The sequence below is a fragment of the Euleptes europaea genome, unplaced genomic scaffold (assembly GCF_029931775.1).
Source record: "Euleptes europaea isolate rEulEur1 unplaced genomic scaffold, rEulEur1.hap1 H_3, whole genome shotgun sequence".
NCBI lineage: Eukaryota > Metazoa > Chordata > Lepidosauria > Squamata > Sphaerodactylidae > Euleptes > Euleptes europaea.
In genome coordinates this window covers 189055-207636 of record NW_026612051.1, presented here as the reverse complement: position 1 = coordinate 207636, position 18582 = coordinate 189055, and the positions used below count along the sequence as shown (strand labels likewise).

General features: G+C 40.4%; 1 protein-coding gene across 1 annotated transcript in view; it reads left to right on the top strand.

The window, feature by feature from the left end:
• LOC130492948 (protocadherin gamma-B5-like) overlaps positions 1–18582 on the top strand; it is a 173293-nt gene that overhangs the window by 5863 nt on the left and 148848 nt on the right. Inside the window, exon 2 of the mRNA XM_056866726.1 lies at positions 5201–7675. Coding sequence (XP_056722704.1) covers positions 5201–7675 — 2475 coding nt within the window. The remainder of the gene's footprint in view (positions 1–5200; positions 7676–18582) is intronic.

Sequence of the window (18582 nt, the reverse complement as noted above, 5' to 3'; positions counted from 1 at the left end):
CCCCCAAGCCTCATTTCTAGAAGAAATTTCCAACTCTTTCTAGAACAAATCATCTGACAGCTGCCAGTTTTCAAATTTCACTGTGCATAGCAAAACATGGTAAGCCTCTCTCTGATGGGGATATTATCAAAACAGCCATGTTGTCTGGGAGTAATTCCCTTTTTCATGATTTCCCAAACAAGGATAAAATTTTGTCGAAGGCTTTCACAGTCAGAGTTCATTGGTTCTTGTAGGTTATCCGGGCTGTGTGACCGTGGTCTTAGTATTTTCTTTCCTGAGACACTGTCCTTCAGTGTTACTCCTCTGAAGATGCCTGCCACAGCTGCTGGCGAAACGTCAGGAAAGAAAATACCAAGACCATGGTCACACAGCCTGGATAACCTACAAGAACCAAGGATAAAATAATTCAACACATCTCTGAGATGCCACTTAGCAGAAATACTGTTAAAGATAGAGTCCAGCACATGGCAAGTGATGTTAATCAGCAGCTTACCACTGACTTACAAAAGGCATCCTGTTACTCCATGTGCTTGGATGAAAGCACAGATATAAATAATCATGCAAGGCTAGCAGTAATTTTGCATTATGCTGTTGGTGACATCATGAGAGAAGAGCTGGTGAAACTGGTGTCTTTGCCTAACAGAACACAAGGGATAGATATCTACAATGCTGTGGTGGAGGCTTTTTTGTCACAAGACCAGAAAAAGTGGTTTCAATTACTAGTGATGGGGCACCTTCTATGGTGGGGGCAACATCTGGTTTCATACAATTCTTTGTTAAAGAAACAAAACATCAAGTCATTCAGTTCCATTGCATTATACATCAAGAAGCTCTTTGTGCCAGGGAGAGCAGCAAAAAATTTGATGATGTCCTCAAAGATGTCACAAAAATGGTGAATTACATCATGGCTCGTGTTCTGAATTGTCGACAGTTTCAAGCACTTCTTGAAGAGGTTCAGGCACAGTATAATTTTCTACTTATGTACAATAATGTCCGGTGGCTGAGCAGAAGATGAGTCCTGGAGAGATTTGTAGCCTTCTTGGATGAAATTAGGCTGTTTATGAATGAAAAAGGGCAGGAATATCCACAGCTCACTGATATGGCCTGGCTTACCAACCTCATGGTTTTTACAGATTTTACACAACACTTCAATGTACTGAACAAACAACTACAAGGCGTAGGGAAAACAGCAGAAAGGATGTTTTGTGATATCAAAACATTTGAGAGAAAACTGAAGGTTTTTGAAAGAGACCTTGAAAGTGGGCAGCTGAAATATTTTCCAAAACTAAAAATGCATTTAGAAAATTCTACAACATTTGCAGACAATCCTACAAGCCATCAGGAAATCTACAAGGAATTTTCTAGAATTGTAGCAGCTGCACAGGTGATTTTTACAGTTCCGTAAGATGGAGACAACCCTGTGTTTTCTTACTTCTCCAGATAAAGCCAAATTTGAAGAACTTGATCTTTCCTGCCTACACTGGTTAGATTTAGAAAATCTGGAAATGGAGCTAATAGAATTTCAAGAAAGCTCTATCTGGAAAAATAAATTCTATGACCTGCGTGAAACACTTGAGAAGATAGAAGGGATGACAAAGGACAGCACAGTTAGTTCTGAAAATGAAATCCTTAAAGTGTGGAATTCTCTGCCAAATAATTTTAAGTCAATGAAAGCACTTGGGATTGCTTTCCTTACTTTGTTTTGATCATCTTATGCTTGTGAGCAGTTGTTTTCAGCTTTGATTTATATCAAATCTGACACCAGAAACAGACTAACAGATGACCTGAGTGCTGCATGTGTTGCTCTCAAACTTACAAAGTATGAGCCAAGGGTGGACAAATTATCAGCATGCACACAACAGCAAAAATCACATTAATTGTTCAAAAGCATGCCAAATGCAAACGTTTACCTTTCAATAAAAAGTTGTTTGTATCATTGAAAGCTCTGTTATTGTGTTTTTCTTTTAAGGCAAAAGATGTTAACGTATGAGTTGTTTTCTCTAAACTAAAACCTCAGTATTCAGGTTAAATTGCTGCATTGGCACTCAGCAATAAATAAGTGGGTTTTGGGTTGCAGTTTGGGCACTTGGTCTCTAAAAGGTTCGCCATCACTGTCCTAGAGCATCCAGCCTAGGAAGATCCAGCCAGCCCAAAAAGTCTGGATGCTTGCATTAAGAGCATACACAGGATCTAGCCAGAGTTGAAGGAGAAGAGCTGATGAATGGTAGGGTGTACATTTAAATGTAAAAAACTCTATGGGGCTGCAGGGATAGGGGAAGAAACCAAACACCTCCTGGGCCTTGTTACCAGGTCCTGCACCCAAACTACATGTGCCGGTTTAGCCATTGGTCCATTCATCCAACTTTTGGGGCCTCAACCTGAAGTAAAAGATAAAGGAGACTTGATTAATCCTAGGGGCCTTCTTCCACGTGTCTTCCAGGTAGAGGAGTTGGATGGGTATACACTTTCAATACCCAGCATTAAACATAAGGTCTGGATTGAGCCCTTGATCGATATGCATATTTTTCTAACCCTTTCAGGTAAGTTGGAATGAGATATTAGATTCTCATTTATAGTTGCTCAGTTAACCCTATGAGGACAAAAATGTGAATTTTTTTAATGGGTCATTCGAAACTCTCCCAGTTAACTGGCACAGGGCTTATCCTAGCCTTTTCTTTAGTTGCTTTGGTCTTGGGTGTTTGGCTTTACTACTCTGTAGCAAAAACTAAGGCATCTCAAAGCTTACTAAGAATGTTTTAGATGCCCTCCAATATCATGCATGAGTTGTTATTGTTTTCTTCGTGTGTGTGTATAGTGAGCTGCCACACCAAAAATGGCCCATTGGTGCATCACATCCAATATTGTTATCAGCATTTAATGATGGTGGCTAAGGTCTGATACCAAAGTACTTCTCCACCATTCTACCTGCACTCTTTTAAGTGGAGATGCCCATCAGTTAGAACTGTACCCCCATCGCCATTCTTATGCATCTGCAATGTATCTGTGTTTTAGTGACAAAATATGGTATATTTATTGCAATTTGGTTTGGTCCAATATAAATGTTTTGTGTAAAGAATTCAGCAGAAATATTTTCAACATTTGAGAGATGTTCAATATATGAATATATAAAGGGTTTTTTTGGAGTTCAGAACTTTAAATGCTGTTCTATTCCATAATGGAATTTGATGTGGTGTTTCCTTTATAGTGATGTTTGAAACCTCTCCATATGGGTGGATCTCCTTCCAATAGAGCTCTACTTAAAGTTAAAGTTTCTAATTTTCTTCTCCATTCAGTCTGTTGGCTAATGTTTCTCACTCATAAAATCTCAGGCTTCTGTAATTTCACTAAGTGAACATAAGTTGTTAGAACTAAAGAAGGATGAGTGGAAGGAAAAGATCTGGTAATGCTGCTCCACAGACACTGGCACAAGAGTACCTGCAGCACTGTAAGAGCTAGATTTTATTTAAAATGTTTGTGTTTCTGCTTGTGCAAGCTCTTATAAAAGCAGATTAACATATTTAGTTTTACTTCTTTCATGCACTACTTTACAACAAGGTGTATATCCTATAGTTTTAGTTACTGTATATTCTCCGATTTTAATTCTGTAACTGATATGAATGTTTTAATGGCATTTGTTGTATTAATAAAACAGTTCTTTAAGAGGAAGACACCTTCCACAGATAGATGGTTATCTTTTGAGGTGGAACATGTAGGTCAGAAGAGAGCACTAGGGTTTATGAAAAATTAGGCTCCAAAGAAGAAGGCAAAGCTAGTAAAACATCAGCAGCCTCTCTAATGACTCAAAGAGATCCCACCCACTCTGAACATTCTTTGGGCCCATCCTCCTCAGGTTCAATAAATTCAGGGTGGGGTTGTGGCTCAGTAGTAGAGCATCTGCTTTGCATGTAGAAGGTCCCAGGTTCCCAGCATCTCCAGTTAAAAAGAGCAGGTATTAGATGATGTAAAAGGCCTCTACTTGCTTGCCTGGAGAGCTGCTGCCATTCAGAGCTCTCTGACCTTGAGAAAACAGTGGTCTGACTCAGTAGAAGGCAGCTTCATGTGTTCATGTGTTCAGTCAAAATGCTAAAACTGGACTGAGATACAGAAGGAGCTTGTGGGCTGTATAATAATTGCCAAGGCATACTTAGGGATTCCAGTTATATAGAAACATAGTTTTTAAAATCGTAAATGGAGTAGTACACGGAAGAGTTAAAACCCAAGAGTGAAACGGTCAGTCATTCAGTTCAAATCAACCTTTGGTATATCCAGTATCCAACTTTACGACAATGCCGCAAGGCTAAAATGATCCATGAGTTGAATCTCAAATGATACGGAGAGTGATGGGATAAAGAGAGTGATGGGATAAGGCCAGAAATATTTGCATTGAACCATGTGGCAGAATTTCCAAGGAGGATCCAGGTAATTTTACTCTATTTAATTTTGGTTGCAAAGATTGTTTTTGTTAGACTTTGGAAGCAGAATTTAGCCCAAAATATACAGGACTGGATGGTAAAAATCAAGGAGATCTGTGTTAATGTGAGGCTCACTTCTTTTAAAAGAGGAAGGTGCATGACTCAACTTAATGCTCTATGGGGTTTTGTAATTAATCAGATGACATTATAACCTTTATAACTGCTTTATGGTGCTCATTCTTTGTTTATATTTTGTTGCTGTTTTTGATATAAAACATAAATATTAAAAATAAATACTATATGGAATCTGAGAGGGCATGAACAGAACATATTGATTTCCCAGGTAGGTGGTGGAAAAGCAGAAACGTTTGTGCTGCTTGGCCAAAGCTGTTTGGAATGGACTAGTAGTAGCAAAAACATTGCATAAGATAATGTAGATATACACTCCACAAAGCCAGAAAACGTTCGTCTTCCTTACCTGAAAACAGATTATTCTTCTCTACATATTAGCTGCAAGATGAGATGAAAAGCAGTTCTTGCACTTCCCTACCTTATACTCAGAGTGTCGCTGTTGGCCAATATAGCTTCTTTGTAGAAGCTGGAAATCCACTGAATGATGCTTCCAGCGGCATGGCTGCTCGTTCTCAGACTGCAGATCAGGAAAACAGCAGACATCAGAGACATATAAGCCTTGGGAAAAGAAAACCATTACAACGTACATGAATTCAACATCCAGAGACAATGTTAAGCTTCCTTACTGTGGATCTTGTACTGTAATGGGAATTTGAAACCCCTCAGCTGATCAAGATATGCCAGAAGAAGGAAAAGCAAACTTCTCAGCAAGAAGGATGAACGGCAGACACAAAGAGAACAGTGGATCAGTAAGGTTATTGTTCCTCTTATTATTGTCTTTGTTCTGCAAGACTGCCTCAGAGCAGATTCAGTATTCGATTCCTGAGGAAATGGAGAAAGGGTCCAGTGTAGGGAATCTAGCCAAAGATTTAGGACTTAGTCCTGGAGAAATAGCAAGCCGCAATCTGCATGTCCTTTCTCTAGATAAAGAGCAATATTTCACTATCAGTACAGAAAATGGCAAACTGTATGTAAATGACAGGATAGATAGAGAGGGAATCTGTGGGGAAACTATATTCTGCCTGATTAATTTTGAAGTAATGGTTGAAAATCCCATGAATATTTTCCACGTAACAGTAGCAATCCAGGATATTAATGATAACACACCACATTTCTTAAACAAAGATATCAGGCTAGAACCAAGTGAATTAACTTTGCCAGGAGCTCGATTTGGTCTTGGGCATGCTGAAGATTCAGATGTTGGAATGAATTCTGTCCAGAATTACCAGCTCACATCCAATCAATATTTCACACTGGAAACTAGAGACAGTGATGATGGAAATAAATATGCAGAATTAGTACTGAGTAAACAGTTGGATCGGGAAAGTGAAAGCAGTTTCTATTTAACCCTTCTGGCTGTGGATGGAGGGAAGCCTGCCAGAACAGGGACAGCCAAAATATGGATTAATGTCATTGATGCCAATGACAACCCCCCTGTTTTTGCACGAGAATTGTACAAGGTCAGCATGATGGAAAATGCCCCCAAAGGATCTTCAGTGGTACAAGTGAAAGCCACTGACAGAGATGAAGGTTCCAATGCCCAGTTAATCTATAGCTTTAGCAACATTGCTGAAAGTGCTCGCAAAATGTTTTTGCTAGATCCACAAAATGGAACAATTAGGGTTATTGAAACCCTGGACTTTGAGGGGAAAGATAAATACACCATGATGATTGAAGCAAAGGATGGGGGTGGGTTAGTGGCTCACTGCAAAGTTGAAATAAAGATAGTAGATGAGAATGACAATGCCCCAGAAATCGTTCTTGTCTCGTCATCCAGTCCAATACGTGAAGATTCTGCATCCGGGACTCTAGTAGCTCTCATCAATGTAAAAGACAGAGATTCAGGAGAAAATGGAAACATAGTTTGTCATTTACTAAGTAATTTGCCATTTCAAATTGTCTCAACATCCAATAACTACTATAAATTGCTTACAGACGGTGCACTTGACAGGGAAAATACTCCCGAGTATAATATCACAATCACAGCCACAGATAAAGGCAATCCTCCTCTTTCTACGCTCAAGACCATTTCAGTACAGATCTCTGATATCAACGATAACCCTCCAGCCTTTGAAAAGCCATCCTATACTGCCTATGTGCCAGAAAACAACCCCTCTGGAGCCTCCATTTTCAGGGTCAAAGCCTCTGACCAGGATCTGGATCGCAATGCCCGAATCATTTACTCTATCCTCAAGAGCAACATTGAGGACCTGCCTCTCTCCTCTTATGTCTCCATTAATTCTGAGACAGGAATTATTTATGCACAGCGCTCCTTTGACTATGAGCAATTTAGGGAGTTCCAACTTCAAGTGGAGGCCCGAGATGGAGGTTCTCCTCCTCTCAGCAGCGTTGTCACAATGAAAGTGTTTATTGTGGACCAGAATGACAACAGCCCTCAGATCCTCTACCCTTCCAAAGGAGTGGAAGGCTCAGCCTTGTTTGAGATGATACCTCGTTCGGCTGAGGCAGATTATCTGGTGACCAAGGTGGTAGCAGTGGATGCTGACTCTGGACACAATGCCTGGCTCTCCTACCACCTGCTTCAGGCCACTGAGCCAGGGCTCTTCACAATTGGACACCACACTGGTGAGATCAGGACATCCCGAACTTTTTTGGAAAGAGATGCTGTGAAGCAGAGACTAATTGTCTTGGTGAAGGATAATGGGCACCCATCGCTATCTGCTACTGTGACGCTGAACCTGGTGTTTGCTGAGAACTTCCAGGAGGCCCTTCCAGAAATGAAAAACCAATCAAACAGCCCTGACTATCAGTCTGATCTGCAGTTCTATCTGGTGCTGGCCTTGGCTTTGATCTCATTCTTGTTCCTCTTGACAGTGATTCTGGCTATTCTGATGAAGCTTCGACGTTCAGGGAATCCCACATTCCTTCAGTGCTTTGGTCCCGTTCCCCCTTCAAAGGCTGGTGCCATCTTTCCTCCAAATTTTGAAGATGGGACTTTGCCTTATTCCTACCAGTTGTGTCTGTCCTCAGAATCCAGGAAAAATGAGCTCACTTTCCTGACACCCAATATTCAGATTGCAGATCACGTTCTTTTTGGTGACAAATCTGGTGAGCCTTTGACAGGCAATGAAGGAAACAATTTAGATTCTGAGGTGGCTAATATGAATATGGTGAGTTTTTATTCTAGAAATTATTTACTTGCTATTCTATGCTGCTTTGAATTTGTGACTAAAATGAAATATCATACCACAATTATACTGCTCTTCCTCTTTATATACAATGTATGATCTTACCTGATCTAAAATGAATGAAAATATGTTTTTATTTTTTTTAACTGAACAAACGAATACCCAAGTTATTTGAATGGTTGCGGCATCCTCGTGGCCGCCACGAGGATGTCGTCATGTCTCATTTGGCCCTAACTAAGATGTTGTGCACTGTTCCTTCTGTAGATTTGCTTCTTATTAGCAATAGTTATCAAAGAATTCTTTACAAACTAAACTTTCTAAAAAATTTAGCCTGTAGGTTCTAATATCTTATCAGGTATTTTGCAAACTTATTTAACATGATTTATAGTAATGCACTACAGATTGCAGAATTTATTTAAATGCTTGATGACATAGGGGATTTTCTTTCTAATGGTAGTGCTCCAAAAATAGAGGATTCCAGAGTATCTAAAATCTAGTCAGAAAATGATTGGTGCTAATAGAAACATCAGGAATAAATGTATGATGACACTTAAACACTCATAGTGACTGCTAGAAGGCTACTTCCAAGTAACTAAGTTGCAGCTGAACCCGTCTTGCACAGAAGAAAGCTCCTCTGCTTCCACATTAATAGCACACCAGAAGGGTTTTTACTAATGTCTTTGTGTTCTCTATATCCTTTGTTATGCCTTTAGGGAGGGCAAGGATCAACGCTGAAGGCAGTAGTGGTCATAAAAACTGTGTTTATTGGAACACAACAGCCAACTAACTAAACAAGCCACAACTAGGCCTCAATAACTCCTCTTCCAGTTATAGTCATAAGACCTGAGCCTCTCTGTTCTAAGAGCCTCTGAGAGTTGTCCTTAAAGGAACAGTACCAATATACCACATTTCTCTCCTTCCATTTCCATTTCTTCAATAATACGTTCAGCAATACTTTCCATGGTGAGCAGCTCTTCATCTGTCTTGCTCACTTAATCCCTGAGTTCAGTCATGCTATCATATCAGGATGTGCGCACCAAGCGTCCACTTCTACTGGTTGTAGCGAGGCAGGCTGGGATGTGTGAGACTCTGTTGTGCCCTCTGCTCGGTCAGGTTAAGTTTGAAAAGGTGGGACAGTTTGGGGAGCAGATTATAAACTTGAATAGACCCCCCAAAGGTCAATACAAACCCATGAGAGGATAAAACAGGCTAGTTGTTGTTTACCAACTAAGTCAGAGAGTGCTGCACTCTACTCCGTTGGATGCCTCCCCTTCTCACCAGTCTCTTTTTATTTTTATTTTTATTTTGTTTTTATATTTTTTCTATGATGTGTTTACTTCTTACTTCTTCCGTGCTTTGACTGACTGATGATATTGCTCTGTATCCAAGACATCCTGTCTCTCCCATTTTCCTAATATAATTTGCTGCTTGGCATTCAGCAGAAGGTATGCATAAAGCCTACACATGTGCAAAGGCAAAAGGCACGGTCCCCCATCATGCAGCCAGAGGCTACCCACATGGAGCCTGATGCACATATGCATTTGGTTGAGTATCTTGCCGCAGTACTGATGCCACATTGAATGCATGTGTTTTGTGTGTGGTGGTGGTGGTGGTGGAATGGGGCCAAATATTCATCATTTGCCCTGTAATAAAAAACACAATGTATGGTGCTTGACCTCAGATATAACATATTTTGCTTTTGCTTCATGCTCTAACATGGAGAATGTGTCAGGGACATGAGAGATTGTAGAGAAATCAAATATTTGCTTACATTGAGAGCCAGTATGGTGTAGAGTGTATGTGTCAAACTGAGATCAGTGTGGTATACATGTCAAACTGGGATCAGGTGACTCAGGTTCGAATCCCCATTCTGCCATGGATGCTTGATGGGTGACCTTGGGCCAGTCACACACTCTCAGCCTAAACTACTTCACATAGTTGTTTTGAGGGTAAAATGTAGGAGAGGAGAACAATGTAAACCTCATTAGGTCTCCGCTGTATAGAAAATAAATGAAATTGCAATCAAGTATAATTTTAAATCAAATTACCGGTATTAAGGGACACAGTAATTTTTTTTAACTATAAATCATTATTTTAAAATCATGGACCCTACCCATCCTGCTCTTCACCTTCTCCCTTCAAAGCACAAGCTTTTCTTTTTCACACCTCAGCCCCATAGAAGTTGGCTGACGTTCGTAACATTGATACCCGTGCTAAGGCTGCAGAATTTGCATATCTTTAGATAAGGGCTGGATTATTTAAAAGCTAGATGGAAAAGGTGTAATACCTATAGAAATGTCAGGAATAATTTACCATGATGTGCCAAGGCTTTTGCAGTGACTATTGTAGATCTACTTTGGAGTTACTGGTCTGAGGGTGATAGACTGTTTAGCACAAAACCATATTCCAGGCAGAGAATGATCAGTTTTTCTTGACAAAGAAATGTACTACAGTCATAAAGCAGGATGGGTACAAAAATTTCCATAAAAGAGTGAGAGGCTGGCAATGTGAGTTTTGACCAATCATTTGGTAAAATTATTACCTGAGAGTAACTCTGTGTGCCACTGTTCACCAACCAAGGCTGAATGTTGATTGCAGGGAGAAATTCAGCCTTCCTGAACAATTTCCTTCATAGCAGAAAACCCTGAGAGAAGATCACACTTGCACTGAATCAAAAATACTGAAGAATATTATTTTAAATTAAGAATATTCTTAAAATATAGACAGTGTGTATGTACAAAGGTTGTCTGGAAGGTTTTTAAAAACTGTTTCTGACACATCCAGATCAAGCTAAAATAAGCCCCTTGTTCATTACCTCGTCAAAGGATTAGATACACCTTCATGAGACTGAAGCAGACAGGACTGGCAATGACAACATTTCGGAATTGCAAAATGGGAGCTGTCTTTTTCTTAATTTTTGTGAATGTTTGGCAAGTTGTTACTGGGCAGATTCACTACTCCATTCCTGAGGAAACAGAAAAAGGTTATTTGGTGGGGAACATTGCAAAAGACCTGAAGATGGAAATAAAGGAGCTCTCACACCGTGGAGTCCACATTTTCTCCTCAGGTAGGACTCAGCATTTTGCTTTAAATTACAAGAGTGGCCATTTATATACCACAGAGAGAATAGACAGAGAGGAGATCTGTGGATGGATGGAAAAGTGTTTCCTGAATTTTGAGATCATAGTTGGGGATTCAATGAAAGTTTATGGAGTCAGAGTGGAAATCACAGATATTAATGATAATGCTCCCAGATTCCGTTCAGAGAAAATGGAGCTCAAAATCAGTGAGTTAACTCTACCAGGATCCCTGTTTCCACTGTATGAAGCTCAAGATCCTGATTTAGGGAGTAATTCTCTTCAAGGTTACAAGCTCAGTAGCAATACCCATTTTTCCCTCAATGTGCAAACAGTTGATGACAGACCATATGCTGAATTACTGCTGGAAAAGCCCCTGGACCGTGAGGAGGAAGCTGATCATAATCTGGTACTCACAGCATATGATGGGGGAAATCCTGTCAGGACTGGGACTGTGCAGATTCATGTGATTGTTCTGGATGCTAATGATAACCCACCTGTTTTTATCCAACATATCTATGAAGTCAGTGTTGGAGAAGATATTTCTATAGGAACCACGGTGGTTACCTTAAAAGCTACTGATCTGGATGAAGGTATAAACAAGGAATTGAAGTATTCTTTCATAAAAATCACAGCAAAAGCTTCCCAGATATTCCGCTTGGATTCTAACAAAGGGGAAATAATTCTTGCAAGAAACTTAGACTATGAAGACTGTACACAATATGAAATGGAAGCCCAGGTCCATGATGGTGGAGAGTTGTTTGACAAGTCAAAAGTTGTGATATTTGTTACTGATGTGAATGATAATGCCCCAGAAGTGATAATAACGTCTGTCATCAACTCGGTCCCTGAGAATTCCCCACCAGGGACTGCAATAGCTCTTTTAAATGTGCAAGATCAGGACTCAAACAAAAATGCAGAAGTTGTATGTTCTGTACCCAGTAACCTCCCTTTCCAACTGTCAACATCCTATGGTAGTTACTATAGTTTGGTGATCAACAGAGACCTGGACCGGGAACAGGTGGCCTCTTATAATATCACTGTCATAGCCACAGACCATGGGACACCCTCCCTTTCTACTTCCATTATCATTCCACTCCAAATTTTAGACACAAATGACAACCCTCCTCTCTTTCCGCAACCATCCTACATTTCCTACCTCATGGAGAATAACCAAAGAGGTGCTTCTGTCTTCTCACTCAAGGCAAATGATTTAGATTGGGAAGAGAACTCCAGGATAAAGTATTCCATTATAAAAAGTCAGGTGGGTGATTTCCCCCTCTCTTCCTTCCTCTCCATTAATTCTGAAACTGGGATTATTTATGCCTTGAGCTCTTTTGATTATGAAGAATTCAGAGAAATGAACTTTCTGGTCAAGGCCCAAGATGGAGGCTCCCCACCACTCAGTTCCAATGTTTCAGTGACTCTCTCCATTCTGGATGAGAATGACAATGCCCCAGAAATCCTGTACCCTTCTGTCCCCACCGATGGTTCCACTGGAATAGAGCTGGCCCCTCCCTCTTCTGAGCCTGGATATCTTGTCACTAAGGTGGTGGCGGTGGATGCAGACTCTAGCCAGAATGGCTGGCTCTCCTATCAGTTACTCAAGGCCACAGAGCCAGGGCTTTTCACCATAGGACTCCACACTGGAGAGATCAGGACAGCCCGTTTCTTCCTGGACCAGGATGCTATCAAGCAAAGCCTTGTGGTTTTAGTAAAAGACAACGGGCAGCCCCCTCTCTCTGCCTCTGTCACGGTCACTGTGGTGCTGGCCGACAGCATCCCTGATGTCTTGACTGACCTGAGCAGCATCTCATCTCCTGTAGACCCCCCATCAGATCTCACCTTCTACCTGGTGGTTGCTGTGGCTTTTGTCTCCTGCTTATTTTTCACCTTCCTCCTTGTGTTGCTGGCATTCAGACTTCGCAGATGGAGGAGTTCTCAGTTATGTGATTCTGGAAGTGTGAATTTCAGTGAAGCCCCAGTTTCACATTTTGTAGGAATCAGTGGAGTCCAAGCTTTTCTTCACTCCTACTGTCATGACTTTTCTCTCACCACGGACTCTCAGAAGAGCAATTTTGCTTTTCCAAAGGTTAACTCCTCTAATACTCTGCCCAGTCAGCAGACTTGTGAAATAAGGGAGCCTTTCCTCGGTGCTGAAGATACGAAGAGTTTTGATGGGGATTCAGCCAGCATCCAGGTGAGCCGTCTTTGTCAAATTTAAGACATTTTGGTGCAAAATAAATTTCCAATAAGTTATTAACAGAAATTATTCTAGTTTTAGTCCTAGAGAAGTGATAGATTTTATTTGTTCAGTAAACTATTTTATATTCCTTCAGATAAAAGAATAAAAGGCTGTTACATAAAATCAAGAACAGTAAGAAATCCATTAAATCATACCATATCATTCGAAAACTCTTCCAGCCATAGGTTAGTCTGGAAAGCTAAGAAATTACATTGGTCACCTTATTTCCTTTGGTAAAGTTTCCCTGAAAGCATATTGCTCTGTTGCTGTAATTTGAGGGAATGAAGGCACCACAAATAGGGTGTCTTGGGCTGATCTTCGCTTATGTGTCACTTCAGACATACAAAAGGACTTTCTTTTGTGGTTGTACAGTATGTGGCCTTTCTGCAGTAAGACTACAATCCTTACTTCAGAGTAACCTGAAATTGATGAGCTTTGGTTCTGCATATATAAGCATAAAATCCAGGCTGCACAGAGAACAAACATATCCTTAATCTAGATCTTCATTTATCGTCTTCCATGGCAATGACTTCTGGTTCCCCTTCATGCAGAAGATAGTGCAAGGCTTCTTGGAGTGAATAACCCATTGCTTGTTCTCACAGGCTGCCTACTGCAAGCGCTCTCCAGTTCTTGCCACTGTGTATTGAAATGTGGTATAAAAGAACAGAAATGGGCCCAGAGGGTGCTACTTAAGTACCTGTGGGTCATTTGAGAACTACCCTTGAGAACACTGAACTGGTAGGGTTGCCATCCTCCAGGTACTAGCTGGAGATCTCCTGCTGTTACGACTGATCTCCAGCCGTTAGAGATTCGTTCACCTGGAAAAAATGGCCGCTTTGGCAATTGCACTCTATGCCATTGAAGTCCCTCCCCTCCCCAAACCCCGCCCTCCCCAGGTTCTGCCTCAAAAACCTCCCACCGGTGGTGAGGAGGGACCTGGCAGCCCTATTAACTGGTGATTCCAGGGACTGAGACAACAAGCTAAAGATGTGCTCTATTACTTATCTGAGCCTCCACACACTTGAGCTATGGATCACCCCTTGTACCGAATTTCACCACCTGGAACATAGTATGATCTGTAGTGTGTCATGTCAGCTATGTATGCCATGTCCTATTAGATGTATAGGAGCTGCTGTAGCTTAGTGGCTAAGAGACTATGCTCAGAAAGACTCTAATTCAAATCTCACATCAGCCACTTTCTCTTATCCTCTGCCACCACCATCCCTACAATATGGCTGTAATTTCCCTAAAAGGTTGTTTTGAGATTACAAAACAGATAATTTGTGTACTTTGAATATGCAAAAGCGCTACCTAAATGTTAAGTATTATTATATTTTGTATCATATTTACTTCATTATTTTTAAGATTTCTGTTTTGTCCTACTTAAAAAGCACTCAAGCAGCATGATTCAGTGTTAGGTTAGTCAGTCGGTTTTGAGTGGACTGATTCTGCAATAGAAACGTACTGAGTGTGGCTTACAAGAAGAATCAAATAAATAAATAGACATAACAATTAAATGTTAAAAAGTAAAACAACTTCGGTTCTTAATGGTGGGAGTCTGTTGGGAATGTTGTTCATAAGGTTTCCACTGAAAGCTTTTATAATTTAATGTCTTAAACATTTGTGATAGTGTTGTTTTTAATCTGTTACCTACCTTGGGTTCCAGTTGCCTGGGGGAAAGGTGGGCTTATAAATGTTTTAAATAAATACATTTTAGCTGTAGATGCACTTCACTGTACCTTGATTGCAGAAAAGTCTATATCCATCATACAAATCCATATTTAGCATACCACTTAGATGTTGGCTAAATGAGAGTCCTGTCAGATGAATTTGCAGCTAGATAGGGAATTACGCTCAAAGAATGGCCATCAATGGCACTTCATCGGTCCAGAATGAGGTTCGAATGGGGTGCCACAGGGTTTTGTCCAGGAGCTGGTACACTTCAACATTGTACCAATGATTTCTTGTTTGTAGGGGCGGAGGGAATCCTTGCAAATCTGCAGATAACACAAAACTGTCTGGGATGGCTAATACCTCAAAAGACAGAAATAATATTAAAATGATTTTGATAGATTGGACAGCTGCACTGAAACTAAGAAAATGAAAGTCAAGAGATACAGATGCAATGCTTTTCACAGAGACAAAATGAAGAAGGTTTCTGGCTTGGGAAAAAGGATCTTGGGACTGTTCTCAATGCTAACAGGGCTCCGATTCTCTACCATTCAAAGGGAGCAGAGACTCTGTTCAAGATGGTGCCTCGCTCATCTGATGCAGATTATCTAGTGAATACAGTGGTATCAGTGGATGCTGATTCTGGACACAATGTCTGGCTCTCTTTCTACCTGCTGCAGGCCACTGAGCAAAGGCCCTGTAATAGTGAGACCAGGACATCATGAACTGTTAGGGTTGCCAGATCCCTGTTCGCAGCCCACGGGAGGTTTTTGGGGCGGAGCCTGAAGAGGGCAGGGTTTGTGGAGGGGAGGGACTTCAATGCCATAGAGTCCAATTGCCAAAGAGGCCATTTTCTCCAGGTGAACTGATCTCTATTGGCAGATCAGTTATAACAGCAGGAGATCTCCAGCTAATACTTGAAGGTTGACAACCCTATGAACTGTTTTGCAAGCAGAGGGTGAAATATAATGGATACCCATCCCTATCTGCTACCGCAACTCTGAACCTGGTATTTGCTCAAAACTTCCAAGAGGCTGCAAATGAAGGACCAATCCGTTAGATCAGAGTACTGGTCTGATCTATAGCTCTACTTGGTGCTGGCTTTAACTTTGATTTTCTTTTATTCCTTTCAATAATGTTTCTAGTTTTATAATGTTTCTGTCAATAAAGGAAGCCACGGCCCTCAGTTTGCAAGACCCGAGCAAGGCTGCCAACAATAGGTTGTTTTGGAGGTCATTAATTCATAGAATCGCCATTAGTTGGAAGTGACTTGACAACACTTAACACATACACCATTTTTATGAACCTTCAACCATCAGGGAATCACAAATGTCTGCAGTGCTGTGGCCCTTTTTCACAAACAGATAGTGATAACATAGTGCCACCAAACTATGAAGATGGAATTGTGCCTGCTTTCTTCCATCGTTGCTCGTCCTCAGAATCCAGAAACCAAAACTTTGCCTTCTTAGTGCTAGATTATAGACAATATTCTTCATAACTGTACCTCTGGTATTTAACGTAGACGCCCTGACCTGGATGGCCCAGGCTAGCCTGATCTTGTCAGATCTCAGAAACTTAAGCAGGGTTGGCCCTGGTTAGTACTTGGATGGGAGACCACCAAGGAATACCAGTGTTGTTATGCAGAGGAAGGTAAAGGCAAACCACCTCCAAACGCCTTGTGCCTTGCAAATCCAAGGTTAGCAAATGGGTATTAGAAATTAAAATTAAGGTTCTTAATCATTAGAGGTACAGCATGTTGTAATTATCTCTCTAGAATGACAGGGTGGGTTTAGATCATGCTCACACATTTGATTTCTGAACATCTTGCCATTTCTATTCTGGTGTGTTGCTCATAATCTGTTGTTCAGAGGACTTTCACTGTAGTCATTCACTGACATATGATTCTGGTTGTGTGGTGTTTTTTTTAATCCTCTGCAATATCTAGTAGCAACTAGAGGGTGGAGAAAAGTTGCAAATCGATGTAGGTTTTCTTGGGGTCTATTTGGATGAGCTTTACTGCTTGTGAAAAAGTAAATGATTGTTTTATTTTAAAACTGGGAGGAAAAAAATCCTTGGATAAATTAGCTGGGGGCACTGGGGTATCTCCCTTTTGTAGAAGCATCTCTCATTTCTCTTGTGTCAGGCTTCTAGAGATATTTGATCTTTACAGTCCACCACTTTCTGCATAAATAATGATGATGATGATGATGATGATGATGATGATGATAATTAGATTTCAAGCCCGCTCTCAATCCCCAACCAAGGCAGGGCTCAGGGCGGGTTATGGATTGTGCAGTCCTGATGAGGGGACTGGTGATGTGCCTGCTAGTAAAGCATAGATTGGTCTGATTCAATGTCCTTCTGTTCACCTCTCCTTTTAACTAACTTTAAAAAAATTATTTTTATGTTCTATCATCTTTGCCTGTTTTCACCATAATTTGATTTTTTATGACCTTCTTAGATGCTTCTGGGATTATTTTATGCTGTTGGAATGGTTTCGTGGTCTTGTTTCCTGCTGGTTTTATATACATGTTCACTGGGATGGTTATATTGCTGATGAATTCTTTTTATTGCTGTTGTTTTTGATGCTTGATAATTTGTGGTTTTAATTAATATATTTTTCTGTTAACCTTGAACAAGTTTTTGGATAGGCAGAATACAAACATTCTAAGTAAAGAAACAAATGGCTTAGTGAAGATTGTCCGGCTGAGTACCATCTCCGATGGCTGCTGGTGGCTCATGTTTCTGAATGTTTCTGGGCAGAATTTGGTGATAATTCCAGCTCTTATAGGCTTCACCAATGCACAGCATATGAGATCAAATGTAAAGTTTCTGAAATACATAAATTGTTCCCATCTCACAAAACATTCTGAATCTTCTGTAATCCTAGCGTACTGCACTGTTGGTTGGAGTTCTCCGCTGTCTGGTTGTTTTATATTCTGTAATCCGCCTTGAGTCTCAGCAAGGTAGGCAGGCAATCAAGTAAATGAAATGTTTTATATACATTGATATCATTCACATTGGCCAATATCTTACCAAGCCTAAAGAGCCTTCCAACAACATAAGTACCTCTTCTACCAAAGGAAGAACCACTTGAAGTGTCATCCTATGCAGAGTTACACCTTTCTGAGCCCTCTCAAGTCGATTGGCTTTGAAGAATGTAACTTGGTTTAGGATTGCACAGTTAAAGTGGAAGAAGGCTCCATAGGCTAGACTTTCAACATTGCTGAGTGGATGATTTTTTAAAATTAAAACTTTTGGCTCAGTGCAGCTTACAAAAAACATTTAAAACATTATACATTAAAACCAAATAGAAAAAAAAAACATGAATGCTTCCCCCCCCCCCAAAAAAAAAAGATGTATTCTGTTCATACTGCATCAAAAGCCTTGAAAAACCTTGGGGAAAACCTTGAAAAAACCTTTAATGGCATAAGTAATATTACAATTGTTACAAAGGTACATAAAATATGCAGTCATTAAGATAAAAACATAGGCCAGTAAATTCCAAAAGTAGAAATTACAAACTTTGGGCTTTTTGAACTTTCATCACATCCACTAGAAAATTGGCAACATCTAAGGTAAACTCCGGATCGGAATCGTTTAATAAAAATTGACGTTTTTCTTGGGTAGATAGGTGATATTTGGAAAGAAGCCAATTTTTTAACCATTTCCCACGGGGTGTTTCATATAAGGGGCAGACCAACAGAATATGATCAATTGAGTCCAGGGAATAGGTATCACAGGGACAAGTCCTATCCTGGATTGGTATTTGTTGATACCTTCCATATAGCATCCTTGAAGGAAAGGCATTAACCCTAGCGAGAGAGAAGGCTCTGCGGAGGGGTGGAATGTATGAAAATAATGGGGAATATTGTTGTTTAAATTCTTGAGGCCCA